The sequence below is a fragment of the Didymosphaeria variabile genome, assembly GCF_027946475.1.
Source record: "Didymosphaeria variabile strain IMI 356815 chromosome Unknown scaffold_10, whole genome shotgun sequence".
Classification (NCBI taxonomy): Eukaryota; Fungi; Ascomycota; class Dothideomycetes; order Pleosporales; family Didymosphaeriaceae; genus Didymosphaeria; species Didymosphaeria variabile.
In genome coordinates, this window is record NW_026611629.1 from 1188189 (window position 1) to 1203492 (window position 15304).

Consider the following 15304-nt stretch of genomic DNA (forward strand, 5'->3'; position numbering starts at 1 on the left):
GTGATGTCGCGAATCTTCTATACCTCCCCACTCATGCAGGAATCGCGGAGAGGCTCAAACGTGCGCGTGTTGGTTCGTCTCGCAAGGCTGACGACAATGCGCCAGAACTCCAGCGCAACCATAAAAGAGGCGGGCTGGGAGGACTGAATTCCTTGCTGTGAATGTGAAGAAGACGGTCGCGCTGCGCGGGAGAAGGTTTTAACCGAGCGGAGGCGTGTGCGCCATGCATGGGACGGCTTGGCACGCCTGCCTTTCTCGGACGGAAGAGCTGCAACATCCTTCACCGACGAATTGTCATTGGCGCTTCACCGCTTACCATCTCGACGTAGATGGGCTTCCTCAGACAGTATGGCGCCCTGCAGAGAGCATCACGGATTGCCCTGCGGCGGCCAGCGCCAGCGTCTGCGGCCGGGGCAGGGGCGGTCGTGAGTCGAATACGCTCCATCACCGCCAGTAGCAGCGGTCGCGTTCCGCTAAGTCGCTCCTTCCTGAGTGTCGCGCGCCCCAGCTCCACCATATTATACCCCACCACTCCGACCTCACCACGCCATTCTGCAGCAGAGTCACCCCTCCGCCGAACCCTCGCCCCTCGCCAATCTACTACCACACTCCCTCTCCAAGTCCGACACTGCTCCCATCGCCGCAACATGTGCAGACAATTCGGCGCAGAGAACGAGGGCTCCGCCATGGCCGTCCAGCAGGCGCGCGAGGTGCTGCCCACCAACGTGAAGCCTCTCCACTACGACCTGACCCTCGAGCCCGACTTTGAGAAGGCCACCTATGAGGGCTCCGTGACGATTGAGTACGCAATTGCACACTCCGCAACTGGGCAGAACGGTACCCCGCGCAAGTTGACTCAGGATGTATGATGCAGAGAGTTGTACGAAGTGCAAAACCCGAGGCGCCTCAGACGAACACTATAATCGGCTCGTGTATCATACATTCTGGTCTACCTCGGAGGCCATCCTGCCAGTTGTACAACTTGTCGTATTTGCTGACCCCGCTATAGTCTTGATGTGGTAGAGAACTCCACAGAGATCACACTGAACACCATTGACCTAAAGATCCACTCCGCGAAGGTCACGTCCGGTGATAAACTTATCTCGAGCTCCCCAGAGCTTACCAACGATGACGATGCTCAAACCACCAAGGTCGGCTTCAAGGATACCATACCAGGCGGGGCAAAGGCCTCGCTTACCCTGACATTTACGGGCACATTGAACGACAATATGGCGGGTTTCTACCGTTCGTCGTTCAAGGCCGAGGATGGCTCAAAGACATGGTTGGCAACCACGCAGATGGAGCCTACCGATGCCCGCCGCGCGTTCCCCTGCTTCGATGAGCCGGCACTCAAGTCTACCTTCACCGTGACACTCGTCGCTGAAGACAAGATGACCTGCTTGAGCAACATGGATGTTGCTTCAGAGAAGACGGTGGAGTCTCAGGTCGTCAAGGGCGAGAAGCGGAAGGCAGTCACTTTCAACCCCACACCGCTCATGTCCACATACCTCCTCGCATTCATTGTGGGAGAGCTCAACTATGTCGAGACCAATGACTTCCGCGTGCCGGTTCGCGTGTATGCGCCCAAGGACCGAGATATCGAACACGGCCGTTTCTCGCTTGACCTCGCAGCTAAGACGCTCGCCTTCTACGAGAAGACTTTTAACAGCCCGTTCCCTCTGCCCAAGATGGACATGGTCGCTATTCCCGACTTCAGTGCAGGCGCTATGGAGAACTGGGGCTTGATCACATACCGTGTCGTTGATGTGCTCATCGACGAGAAGAACAGCGGTGCCAGCCTCAAGCAGCGTGTCGCCGAGACTGTGCAGCATGAGCTTGCACATCAGTGGTTCGGCAATCTAGTCACTATGGACTTCTGGGATGGCTTGTGGCTTAACGAGGGGTTCGCAACATGGATGTCTTGGTACTCGTGCAACGTCTTCTATCCCGATTGGAAGGTATGGGAGGGGTACGTTACCGATAATCTCTCCTCAGCCTTGTCGCTCGACTCGCTCCGCAGCAGCCATCCAATCGAAGTCCCTGTCAAGCGTGCAGATGAGATCAATCAGATCTTTGATGCCATCTCGTACTCCAAGGGATCCTGTGTCATCCGCATGATCTCAAAGTACCTTGGTGAAGACGTTTTCATGGAAGGAATCCGGAGATACCTCAAAAAGCATGCCTACGGCAACACCCAGACCGGTGATCTGTGGGCGGCACTGAGCGACGCCAGCGGCAAAGATGTCGAGAAAGTCATGGACATCTGGACTAAGCATGTCGGCTTCCCCGTCGTCACTGTTACCGAAGGGTCGGACTCTATCCACCTCAAGCAGAATCGTTTCCTGCGTACGGCTGATGTGAAGCCCGAGGAGGATCAGACCCTCTACCCCATCTTCCTCGGCCTACGTACCAAGGAAGGCGTCGACCAGGAACTGGCTCTGACCACTCGCGAAGCTGACTTCAAGCTCAAGGACCTCGACTTCTTCAAGCTCAACGCCGACCACACCGGAATCTACCGCACCTCGTACAGCCCCGAACGTCTGCGGAAACTGGGTCTTGCCGCCAAGGATGGACTCCTCACCGTGGAAGACCGTGCGGGTATGATTGCTGACGCTGGAGCGCTGGCTACCTCGGGCTACCAGAAGACGTCTGGTATCCTCTCACTTCTTGACAGCTTCAAGGACGAGACTGAGTTCGTTGTCTGGCAGGAAATCAGCAGCCGCATTAGTGTGCTGCGCTCTGCCTGGCAATTTGAGGACCAAGCTGTCAAGGATGCTCTCAAGACCTTCCAGCTCAAGCTGACGCAGGACAAGGCACACGAGCTGGGATGGACCTTCACCGAAAAGGATGGACATCTTGAGCAGCAGTTCAAGGCAATGATGTTCGGTACTGCTGGTGTTGCGAAAGACGACTCTATCGTCAAAGCGTCTTTCGACATGTTTAACAAGTTCAAGAACGGCGACCGATCCGCCATCCACCCCAACCTCCGTGGCAGCGTGTATGCTATTGTTCTGAGCAACGGTGGTGCGGCAGAGTATGATGTAGTCAAGAACGAGGCCATAAATGCCAAGACGAGCGATGAGCGTAACACGGCTATGCGATCTCTGGGTCGTGCTAAGACTCCTGAACTCATTCAGCGCACTTTGGCCTTGTCTCTGAGCGACGACGTCAAGGCACAGGATATCTACCTGCCGCTCTCATCTCTGCGTACGCACCCAGAGGGTATCAAGGCTCTTTGGGCATGGACACAGGAGAACTGGAAGGAGCTTGAGAAGAGGCTTCCTCCTAGCTTGAGCATGCTCAGCTCAGTCGTCTCTATCTCGACGTCCAGCTTCACGCGCAAGGAGCATATCAAGGAGATCGAGGCGTTCTTCGCAGACAAGAGTACCAAGGGCTTCGACAAGGCGCTTGCTCAGAGCATTGACGCCATTAGTGCGAAGGCAGCTTGGATCGAGCGCGATTCAGAAGATGTGAAGGCTTGGCTAAAGGAGAACAAGTACTTGTAAATATTCAAGTCACATAGGCTAAGAAGGGGCTTCTGAAAGGTATCTCGTGTTGAAAGATAGCAACACGAGCGATGCCAGTATATACCCTGATACTTTATCAGCATAAGACATCTGCATAGATGCGTGTACAATAGAAATGCATATCCTCATAATCAATTGTAAAAGTTCTCATCTCATCGATCGCCTTCTTGATTGTTGAGTGATGTCCAACGTGGTGTCCTATTGCAGCAGCCTTGGCGCGCAGGTGTAACCCTGCAAGCTGTGTTCAACAAGCAACGTCAGCCTACTCGAGGTCCGCGTACGCCCGAACATGTGAGAATTCCTAGACAGCGCGCACCATCCATGCTTCCACACTCCCCCTCTGATCCAAACATGTGGCAGCCTGGCTAGAATGCGGCTTCATTGCGCCATTCGTTTTCACATTTGCCCACCTTCGTGAAGCTGAAGCGCATTGTCCCCACCAGAGTACTACGTCTACCCAGCATGGCGCATGCTCCAGAAACGCCAGAGGCGCGACTTGAACCGTCCGAGGCGCAATTGGAAGCGCCTGCAACGTCCGATATCGAAGCTCTCGAGCTCTTTCGTCGCTCACCGCACCCTTACCACCGGCGCCAGCACGAGCTGCGCAACGCTCAGCCATCTTCTGAGTCGTCAAGCAACGACCTGTCACGAACAACCGGGCCGACATCACAAGGCACAGTATCAGATGAGGATGATAGGAGAAGGCAGAGAATATCTCAGTCGCCAAGCGAGAGCGGAACAGAGGCTGACGACGAGGGCTACGGTTTTGTCAAGGCACTGCCAGCACCACCGTTGAGGCCGCGTAAAGGACTGCGTGACGGGCGAGGCTCAGGGCTAGCAGGCGATGCAACACCCTTGTTGACCCCATCGCTGGTGGATGAGGAAGGGCGCAAGCTCTCAGAGCAGTACTTTCGGCCAAGGAAAGAGGGGTCACGGACAGGAGAGCCTTCGCCAACCGATGACGAAGCAAAAGCAGCGCGGCAAAAGTACTTGAAGAGACGGCGCAATGAGGTCGTGAGGAGGACCACTGAGACGGCATTGCTTGGGGTGATTGGCATCTTGGCCGTCGGCGGGTGCAATTGCTGGGAGAAGCTGTTGCAATGGCACAGAGGTTAGTTCATGCTGTACGATTTCAATAGAATGGGTGCTAATAATTCCCCAGTAGATCTATTTACTCACGTCTTCGTAACGGCCGGCGTCCTAGCTCTATATCCAGTTCGACTTTTGTACCACTCGTGGCGGAAACAGCCTCCTTCGAACCTTCGTTTCCGACAGCGCATACGCATACCAGCCGCTTTCGATCCAGCTCCAATATTATACCCCGCTGTATTACCAGTCTTGATTTCTATCTCTCTATTTTCGACTTTGCCAAGGGCGTTATTGCCCAACATTCTTCTCGGGCTAGCAGCATTACCGCACCAGTTGATACCTTACGGAACCTCGTCAGTGGGCTATTCGAGTCTTCATTGGTTCGTCTCGATACTTCCTCTGATTGCCTCCGAGAACACGGAGTTCCCTTCTAAGTTTCTGGCATCGACACCATATAAGCTTGATCTGCCACCACCAGAACATGGATTGCATCCTGAGTTGCTAGTCTGCCTTTTCCCACTGCATCAGGCACTTTTACCACCATTGCATTACCTTACAACCACAAGTCTTCTCCCTGCAGAACTACACCTTCTCTCTATCGGATTGATTGACTTTCTTCTGTTTGCGGACTCTCCTCAGGGTGGTATACTGAGAACTATGCTTTGGATTGGAGGTGTCAGCCTCTTTGTGCTTTGCGGAAAAGTTCTCAAATGGGGAGTAGCCCTGGCGCGAATCCCACGGTGGAGATTTCGACGCGCGGGTCGGGTCATCCAGGCACAACAATCGTTTCTGCAAGTGCTCAACAAAAGCCTTCGTTCACACAGCGCCACTCGAGCAACGTCTGACAGTGATGCTGATGAGGAAGACCCCTTGTTTCAGGATACTCTGACAAAGACTAAGAGCTTGAAGTTAGACATTTTAAATGCTATGAGAAACAACACCGCAAACCCGAACGGACTTGAACCCCGATCCGCTGTAGAACCGAACCAAACAGGTTACCAAGAACAGGTTGGGCAGCTGAGGTCGCCCCCACCTGCATCAGCTTCCCGAAGACGCAACACAGTTGCCAGTCTTCCCATGCAGAATACTATACTACCAAACGGACATCGGCAAAGTCGACGTACGAAATCTATAGCCCAGCATTTCCTCACTCTCACCCCCACACAAGCTCTCTACCGAAAGTGGCTCTATGCCGCATACTTTTACTTCGTTGTAGCAGCCCTCATCCTCGGCCCAGTCCGCTACACCATCGGAAAGTATGCCCTACACAACCACGAACCGTTCGGCTGGGCACTCGGCTACCTCTTCGGCAACATCCGACGCCTCCGCTTCGAAGTCTTCAACTGGGACCTAGGCTGGTGGATCGCGCTACCTCCCCTCTTCGACGCCGACGACCCGCAATGGACTCAACATGTCCCCCTCGCTGAAACCCTCCGTCAAACCATCCTCGGACCCGCAAACGTCCGCCTCCTCCTCTGCGCCTACTGCGTCAGCGTTATCCTAGGAGGATTGGTCGTCGTCTTCCGCCTTACCTCTGTCGTCGAAGTCGACACCCGCCGCAAAGTCTTCCACGGCATGATGGTGCTCATGCTCCTGCCCACCATCTTCATCGACCCGTGCTTCGTGGCCCTCGCGCTCGCGCTTGTCCTCGCTATCTTCCTCCTCCTCGACCTTATCCGCGCGAGCCAGCTCCCGCCTCTCAGCGGCCCGATTGCCACGTTCCTCACGCCATATGTGGATGGGCGCGATTTACGTGGCCCTGTGGTGGTTAGTCACATATTCCTGCTGATTGGGTGTGCGATTCCGCTGTGGTTGAGTCTTGCGGGGGTGGAGAGGAGGGGAGAGGAGCCGTGGCAAGGGTGGGAAGTGGAGAGGAGGGATCTTAGTATGGTTTCTGGTGTGGTGTGCGTGGGAATGGGGGATGCCGCTGCCTCTTTGATCGGAAGACGCTACGGAAGACGAAAATGGCCCTGGGCGGGTGGGAAGTCGCTCGAGGGCAGTTTGGCCTTTGCGGTTGCGGTTACGGTCGGCCTAGTTCTTGGGAAAGTGTGGCTTATTGTTGGATGGGGCCCTCAATCGGAGAGGACATTTGTAGAGTGGGGCTTGGAAGGTGTTAAAATGGTGATAAAAGCAGCTGTTTGTGCTGCGGGAGCGAGTCTGGAGGAGGCGGTGTTGACAGGAGGGAACGACAATGTTGTCGTGCCCGTGGTGTTGTGGGTGCTTGTCAGAGGGGTCGGGTTATAGCCCTTGAACCCATCCAATAAAAGGTATTCTACCCTCCGTTGTTTGAGCCTTGCTGAGTGACTTTGCGTTTGTCTTCTGGGGGATGTGTCATCTGCTCGTCAAAATGATCATTGATCCGTAAGACATCGTAGGACTTTTCAGGCATCATGTGCTCGGATGTTAGCAACGGCTCACACCGCAATCTCTTGTACAAACGAACGCGTGGGCCTCATGCGTTCGTCATGCATGTCATGTGGGGTGATAGCGCAAACGAGGTGATAGGTAAAGGATAGTCCATCGGAATCATATCAGTTGCGAGGCGGTCCTTTGTGGGTACTTTAGTCCATCGAAGAGCCTCTTTTCTTACCTCTAGCCTTCCCGGCACCCTCAAATTGCCCGTTTTACGCGGCTGATCTCGCTTCGAAGTGTTCGTAAAGGCACGATGCGCCGGTCATCGTCACGGCAACCCCGTCAATGCTCCCTTCACCTTTCACCTCACCTTGACGGCTCGCCGGAGTAACAAAGGCCCGCACCCGCTCGCTTACGCGTTCAAGATTTTTGGAAATGCTTGGCACCGCACTTTCTGAGGTTTTCGAACGCGGCTTCACGATCTGTCCGCTTGCCGTCACGTCAACTTCGACACGCGCCCACAATGGCTCCCGCAGATGGATCCGATCTCAAGGGTGCGCCGATACATACGTTGAAGCCTGCCAGTGCCAGCGCAATGCAGAAGTGGGCGGAGGATCGCATCGATGTGCAGACGGTGTCCGGCGAAGTGGTGAGCATGCACGAGATGCAGAGCCGCAGGAGGGATAAGTAGGCAAAGAGTCTGCATTGGTCATATTGGTCAGGTTCTAACGATTTACAGTCGGCATTTTTATTTGTCAGCTCAATTCGAGGAGGGTGATTTCTTCATCATGTATCAAGGGTACACCTGGAAAATTCTGGCGCCACTCGCAACGCAGACATCGAACACGATGAAGATGGAGGCTTCAAAGCATCGCGCTGTCAGTAGCAAGGCCTTCATGCACTTGTACTTCAAGCTAATTCCTACTAGAACGGCACCCACCGCGAGCCCATGTTGATCAACTTCAGCGACCTCTGCCCAAACCTCAATATCCCGCCCTACATCCTGGATGAGGTTGTGACATTCTGGTACGAGCTACGAGTCGCCATGACTCATGGGAAGCGAATGATCATCAAGAAAGCTATCTCGTCCCCCGAAGATGCGCCGCTCTATAAAGATTACACGGGAACCATGTCTGGGCTTGTGTCACTCATCCACCTTCATGATGCATCATATGCACTCGACGACGATTTCCTCAAGCGGCTCACCACGGCTGCACTTCGTGAGCGGCTCATATCGATGGAGTACGACATGACCGAGTGGATTGAAGCCATGGATAACGCATACCATCGAAAGCCCAACTGTGAGAAGAACATACTCCTCCGCAAGATTATCTTCTCCTCCGCAATCTTCATTCACGACAGAGTCATTCCTAATGCAATTGAGGGAGCCTCATTCTTGCATCAACAATTCTGGCACCCGGACTTCGCGCACGATTTCTTGCAGGGTATCGTCTGGTACTACACGCATTACCTACCTTCGATGCGCATGAGGGACCGAGTTAGGATGGACTCAGAGTTTCTCAAAGGGCTGAAGGAGATGTGATGGCGGGGCTAGGCTTTCAGGGATTGGCTTGTCATTGGCGTTATGGGTCGTGGAATGATACCCGGGTATGCAAATTGAGTCTTGTCTAGGCGTTGTAAATGCAGCCAAGTGAGCTTTGGGCTATGCCCTCTTGAGAGGTCTCTGATTTCAATAGAGCCCTCAATGATCTTCATCTTCCATTCATGGTCTTGGTGTTCGCCTCCGCAGTTCATGCGATTCTAATCGTCTTAGTGAGACACAGAGATTTGATAATGTACTCAAATACTCAGGTTGTGTCGCGCCTGAAATGGCTTTTGTGTGGTCATTCACATTCCCCGATAATTTACTGGGCGAGCAGCCTCACTTCAAAGATGGTAGGAAATGAGAAACGCTTACTGCGCCTCAACTTTCGTGATGACCTAAGCAGCAAGAGCCGATCTTCGAATAGCTGAAGTTGGAAAGCCATAGCGGAGGTGAATAGCTGTGTTCGACAAGAAAGGCAGGCGCGCACGCGCCGCGTAAACACTCGCACATACACTCACTCACTAAGGGACAGGACTTCTCCGGGTATATATATTATAGTTGTTAAGGTTAACTTTGCACGATACCTAGTCTTATGTCAAATGGCGGGTTGGTTGCCTACGTGTATTATATCTGAACTTTAGGTGATCCTGCCTGACTCTTGTGGCGGTTCGATCCCGCGGGCGGACAGGAGCCTACTGTTCTATCTTTTTTGCTTTTTTTTCCGCACCTTGTTTTTTCGCACCTTGCCGGAAGTTTCGAATATGATAGAACAGCATTGCGTCCTATCTGAATTAGGGTACGCAGCGATTCTAATTTACGTTGCGTTTATTCTGTTATGGCTCTGGCATGGCGTGCGTCTGTTACATGTTTTCTTTCTTGAGTGTTTATGACGACACGCGAACTGCTTTGCCTGCGGTCCTCCATAAGACATTTTAATTCTTCATAGGCTTAAGAGAGCGGGTCTCCGAGCGTCCTAACTGTGTCTAGTGGGGAACGTCCGTGTATGTTGTATATGATGACTCTAGCTCTTACTGAGCATCTCGATCCCATAGGTTTCAGTTATGAGAGTGACACATACATCTCTTGATCGTTGAAAACTCTGGCTGTAATGTATAGTAACCTCTTGTCAGCCTTGTTGGCATAATTGATATGCAAGTCGACACATGACACTTGGCCTGAACATATGCAATGCGCAACATCTTAGCACAGACAAATACAATTTGAACCACTACGATCTTAGGCGAGGATGTCGTGTTGAACTTACGAATTAAAGACGCTTTGTAGGACAAGTCATACCAAGGTTTCGTTTGCCTACGCATCGGTGGTGACCCAATACGAAGATCCCGAGCTTTCAGCTGCCTCAAGCATGCCTTGTATATGCGCCTGATTTTAGGCAGCAGCGCAGACTACCAATCACCACGCTTCACCCGCATGCTTATTCGCAGTGGACAAGAACACATGTTCCTGCACTGCAATATTAGCCTCAACGAACAGCCATCATCCTACCCTTTATTGGTGGAGATGACCGTATCCGACTGCTGTTCGTCCTATAGCTCGCCTCACTTTGCGCATGAAAAAGGTGAGCCTCGGATGCGAAGCGAGTTGCACTGCAATTCTTAGCCCCAACGAACAGCCATCAATCAAAACCCTGCATATAAATAAGGGTTACTTTGACCATATGCCGAATTGCACTGCAATTCTTAGCCCCAACGAAAAGCCATCAACCAAACCCTGCATATAAATGAGGGTTACTTTGACCATATGCCGAATTGCACTGCAATTCTTAGTCCCAACGAACAGCTATCAATCATGAGTTGATGGTGTTGAGTTGATGGTGTTGAGTTGATGGTGTTGAGTTGATGGTGTTGAGTTGATGGTGTTGAGTTGATGGTGTTGAGTTGATGGTGTTGAGTTGATGGTGTTGAGTTGATGGTGTTGAGTTGATGGTGTTGAGTTGATGGTGTTGAGTTGATGGTGTTGAGTTGATGGTATCGAGTTGATGGTGTTGAGTTGATGGTATCGAGTTGATGTTAAGGATGTTGGAACGCTATTCCTAAGCTTCAATTCGCCCAACCTCTCCGCTGCTAACAGGACCTCTTAGCGAGCTAGCTATTACAGTATAGAAATACAAAACTGCTGAACGGTCATTTTCTATGCTTATTTCACACAATTTGTGTGACGAAAAACAGAATATATTATCTTAGTGTGCCTAAACAACACCATAATAGTTCAGATTCAATGGACTGTTATAGTGCGTTTCATAGTCTAAAGGGTAAGCTCGCCATGTGACAGGGATTAATCTAACATAGGCTGCACTGCAAAATTGCTAGTGCAAACCACGAGCCCTCAAGACAACTTCTTTGTTTCACATGTCGAGGGAAGGAACTTACATCCAAGCGCAAGTTAGTTGCCCAACTACTACAGCCATGTCTCTCAATTGCGTTGTTGCCTGTTTCTGGTGGCATCTGTAAGGCAGGCTGTACGACTAGGATATTACTACTAATTGCTGTCGCTGTGAAGCAAGTCACCATGGTAGGTTCATTTGGATTGTAAAGGCTTGTCAAATTTTGGTTCTAAAAGTACATTTGGCATGACATCGGAGTAGTGGGGGAAGAAAACGTCCATCTTGATATGTCTAGCGTTCGATGAACTTAGGATGCGTACAATAATTTGAATCAATAATTCACTCATGCCACATGGGGATAGCGGATTGACGCTCGACGTTACTATAGTCTGCCTAAGTTCGTCTGCAATAAAGGGATGGATGTACCGCTTGCATAGCTAGAAGCCAAGGAAGTCGTTGTTTCGAACCGCACTTTGTCTCATTATGGTGAGTGAGAGCACGTGGAAAAGTCTGGACGCCCAAAAACGTAGACATCGTCTTTGGCTGAAGTTCATTTTCGAACGGCGGTCGTGCTGCACATGTCCGCGACCTCGTCGGTTTTTGGTTTTCGCATGTTCATGGCGCTGACCAACGGGTGTCTCTTCAATGACCCGATCTGCAGACATGAAGTAAGTCGACTACGATTACTTTCGCGCTCCTGATCGCCATTCATTCGATCAAGTCTTCCGGATATATTGTGAGCAAGTAGTCTATCCTGAGTATCATGAGTGCGATCAGATGTGAACTATGGTAAGCGATCCTTGCGCCTAGAGAGAGAGTGCTCAGATCGTAGAGAATGCATATGCAAGAGGTGAGTACCAATTGGGCCTAGGTGTAAGGGCCACAGTCGAAGTGAGTGAGTGCTTGCGTTCGACAAAGAAGGCAGGCGCGCACGCACCGCAAACACTCACTCGCTCACCACCAAGAATTCTGTGGGTATATATATTTATTTATTCAGAAGAATTCTCGTACAAAGCCTAGCCCCTCGATGGGCGGGATTAGTACCTTGCGCTGAACTTTGGGTTGGCCCTACCGGTTGCCTTAGGGACTTTATGACCCGAGACCTCGGGGATTGAGCGCGGGCGTTCGATTCCGACTGGGGGACTGCCTCACTGTTCTTTTTGTCTTTTTGTCCTCTTTTTTTCCAGCTGTTGTTGGATGGTAGTATGAGTTTACTTCGTAATGGCGCTCTCTGTTGCTGTATGTTTATCTATTTTCGATTATCTTCTGTCTATTTGATACCTATACAGGAAACTACACGCCCATGAGGTGCTTCCACTGCCCGTATAAACAGGCACACCGCTACGCTACATATGGCTGCAGGATTGTATAAGTCGAGACGTAGGATCAATTTTTTGACAGAAATGCAGCGCATAGAGTCTGCATAAGCGGCTATTGTCATGTCATATATGCGAACATTATATCGTCTTCAATCTTTTTTCCCTTCCGAAAGACAGGGAAATTCGCAAATGCACATACCGTCATGAACTCTAATAGCAGAAATTTGATTAAAAGAGGTGGGCGGCTACAGCATATCTCAAAGTCGTGGAGTTTCAGACCTATGTCTGAAACTCAACACTGCCATATACGTGGTAATCTTTTCGTTTATTCCTGTAACATTGGGGCAGGTGAGCTGACTTCAATCTATCTTACTCATTTTGGCGAAATCCAAACTTGCTTATGTACCTCGCGCTACGACATCCTACATATTCTTATCCAACCCATCATCAGCCTCCTTCAACGTCATCTCCAGCGCCTCCGGGCACAACTTTCGCATAAGCTTGTGCATCCTGCCCTCATAGGTCTTGACCAACTTTGCAAACTCCACCTCTGTCTCCCTCAGAGATTTCGGCAAGTCTTCGTCTCCTTCGTCAACCAGATCTCGCAGAGCAAACTCCATCATGAATACCTGATTCGAGTGTTTCTCCATCGCGCGGAGTATCTTTCTTAGGATCTTCGCCTTGGATGTCGAGTCATCATCCAACTTCCTTTTCGATGGCGACGGTTGCTTGGTTTGTAAACCGAGCAGTTGCGTGTTGAAAGCGGCTATTTGCGCGTTCAGGCGTGCCGTACGGGATTTGAGGGTGACGAGCATGTTGGCTGCGGCCTGAAGAAGCGCAGATGACTTCGGTGAGACAATGTATTCGAGCTGCGGACTGGGGCGTCGTCTGCTGGGCGTGACTACCAGGACGTCCGGAGTCCTTATCGGTTGATTTGGGGTTACGGGCTCTTGGATCGGAGGAGAGCGTGTAGGCGTTCGCGGTTGTTCTTCGTGAGCTGGGCTCCGGTGTGGCTGAGGATATGGCTCTTTCGGGGCATCGAATTCTTCTTGCCTTGACTTGAGCTCCTTGCTCCGCAGCTGATGGTCGTCCTCGAAGGCGGAGTCGAAGAAGTTATCCTGGATGGGCTCCGGAATGTCGTTTTTCAGCTTTACCCACCGGAACTTCACGGCGAGGTCGTACTTCGCACCTTCGTCAACTTCCTCAACACGATCCGAAGAATTATGGCTGTCCGCAAAGTCACCGACTTCTGGAGAACCATGCGCTGCCCCTTCCGGCACATTGCTAGGATCTTCTGTGGTCCCGAAGGACTGCTCTTGGAGCTCTTCAGTCTGCCGATCTATCCTTTTCCTACGCTTTTGCCGCTTCTTCAGCTTCTTCAGTCGTTTATTCTCTTCGTTTTGAAGTCGCTGCTTCTCTTCGCTCGACGGTTCTGAGTCCTTGAGCCTCTGCTCCTCTGAATTAGACCGCTGCTGCTTCTCCTTCTTGTGCGAGTGCGCAGTGCAAGATGGTACATTCGTGATTACCGCTTCTTCTGATTTGATCTGTTCGCGAGCTACCTTCGAGCCTGATTGGGGGCGATTGAGACACCGTTCTTGGCGGTGAATCCGTGACTGCTCCTTCTCGCGTTGCCGTTGATTCGCTTTCTTTCGCCGTCGCTTCTCTTTCTCGTGCAGAATAGCAGCGCGAGACTTGACCTTCGTGTGTGCTGCTTCGTCCTGTTTCGCTTGTTCAGGATCTGGATCCGAGCTGGGTTGGGTGCGGTTGACAATCTGTTCCTGGGGTTGTCGTGGTTTATCTCGCTCTTGTGCACGCTTCCGCCCAAGAAACGCCGCGAGCGCGACGCGCTTATACCCGCCCAAGGCCATGGCGTTCAGATATCATGAAGTATTGCTATGCGAGCGCGACTTGAGGTGTAAATAGTGCGACGGAGAGATGCTGTTGACACATGGACTGGGTAAACAACCAGCAAACGCGAGTTGAGGTGAAAGGTGAACATTACGAATTGGGCAAGAACGAATGAGATTGAGCGCGCTTCTGCATCTCTCCGAGCGTTTACGAAATGACTCAAAATGCATGTAAATGACTCGAGAGCGTACGTGTGTAACCATTATGTCGTACTAGAATAGACTTTTCATGCATTCGTAAATTAAATAGTGCGTACCTCTGACTCAAACGCTATCATACCATATACTTTCAAATTGAATCCCACTACAGTTTTTAAGATCCTACTCGTAAAACACCAAGCATCTAACCTCAATGCTCTGGCGACCAGGTGCATCAGCCGGAGTGTTTGGATCCGTAAAGGCCGTATGTGCGACCCTGAGGGCCGTTCCCTTCTTCCCACCCGGCTCGCCGTCACCCCGTGAATCGTAGCACTTCAGGAGCATCACCTCCTCCGGAGACATGTCTTTCATGTAGTAAAACTTGTGCTTGTCGTTTGGTGCAACCGAGAGTGTCTCGCCGAAAATTTCGTAGCCTTCAGTTGATGTCGAAGATTCAGCATCAGGCAGGACTTCTTTTCCGCGAGCATCCCCGTCAGCGTTGATGGAGGTCTTAGGGTAGAGAAGGTCCACAGGAACGAAATCCGAAGGCTCGGTGCTGCGCCAGTCGACTACTGCAAGAGGCGTGTCCGACGCGGGATTCTCGATTGGTCTCCATACATTGATAATCTGGTAGCGACCCTTCAACAATTCTTCTGCTTCCTCCTTTGGCAAATGGCGACGGACACGTGCGGCGGCAGCACCTGGCGTTTGGTCTACATGGACTTGTTGGACAGGCTGGCGCGGTGCGTCCTTCTTGCGACGACGGATCGTGTGATCGAACATGACGACCTTCTTGATTCCAGGCAGTTTCGAGCGGAGCATAGACTCTACTTCGGGATAGTAAGAGTTTCTGACTGTGCTGTCATCTTCAAATAACTTCTCCTTGGCGGGCGACTTGTAGACCGCGAAGCCCGCATTGTCGGTGTTGAACTTGTCTTCCTGTCCTATTAGGCTGATCACTTCGCGCTGGTGAGGATTTTGCTTGTAGGACCATCCAGGGCCATCGACTTTAGCCCATGGCTTCCCTGTGAAGGAGGTTGGGTCGATGTGGATGAATTGTGCTGTTGTCATCGTTCTGGCGC

At 51.6% G+C, this 15304-nt stretch overlaps 5 protein-coding genes across 5 annotated transcripts; 3 read left to right on the plus strand and 2 right to left on the minus strand.

Annotated features, from left to right (window-relative positions):
- Positions 1-647: 647 nt before the first annotated feature.
- Positions 648-3506, plus strand: APE2 (Aminopeptidase 2 mitochondrial; the record flags this gene model as incomplete). The annotated part of the gene is made up of 2 exons (XM_056221167.1): positions 648-802; positions 1010-3506. 2 exons carry the CDS (start codon positions 648-650, stop codon positions 3504-3506), a joined length of 2652 nt encoding a protein of 883 aa, XP_056065154.1.
- Positions 3507-3989: 483 nt separating this feature from the next.
- On the plus strand, positions 3990-6860 carry SEC59 (dolichol kinase; the record flags this gene model as incomplete). The annotated part of the gene is made up of 2 exons (XM_056221168.1): positions 3990-4638; positions 4690-6860. The coding sequence occupies 2 exons, from the start codon at positions 3990-3992 to the stop codon at positions 6858-6860; spliced, it is 2820 nt and encodes a 939-aa protein (XP_056065155.1).
- Positions 6861-7491: 631 nt separating this feature from the next.
- On the plus strand, positions 7492-8511 carry N0V89_012448 (uncharacterized protein; the record flags this gene model as incomplete). Its single annotated transcript, XM_056221169.1, has 2 exons — positions 7492-7617; positions 7897-8511. The coding sequence occupies 2 exons, from the start codon at positions 7492-7494 to the stop codon at positions 8509-8511; spliced, it is 741 nt and encodes a 246-aa protein (XP_056065156.1).
- A 4088-nt stretch (positions 8512-12599) lies between these two features.
- On the minus strand, positions 12600-14045 carry N0V89_012449 (uncharacterized protein; the record flags this gene model as incomplete). The annotated part of the gene is made up of 1 exon (XM_056221170.1): positions 12600-14045. One exon carries the CDS (start codon positions 14043-14045, stop codon positions 12600-12602), a length of 1446 nt encoding a protein of 481 aa, XP_056065157.1.
- A 360-nt stretch (positions 14046-14405) lies between these two features.
- N0V89_012450 (uncharacterized protein) lies at positions 14406-15293 on the minus strand (the record flags this gene model as incomplete). The annotated part of the gene is made up of 1 exon (XM_056221171.1): positions 14406-15293. The coding sequence occupies one exon, from the start codon at positions 15291-15293 to the stop codon at positions 14406-14408; it is 888 nt and encodes a 295-aa protein (XP_056065158.1).
- Positions 15294-15304: the final 11 nt, after the last annotated feature.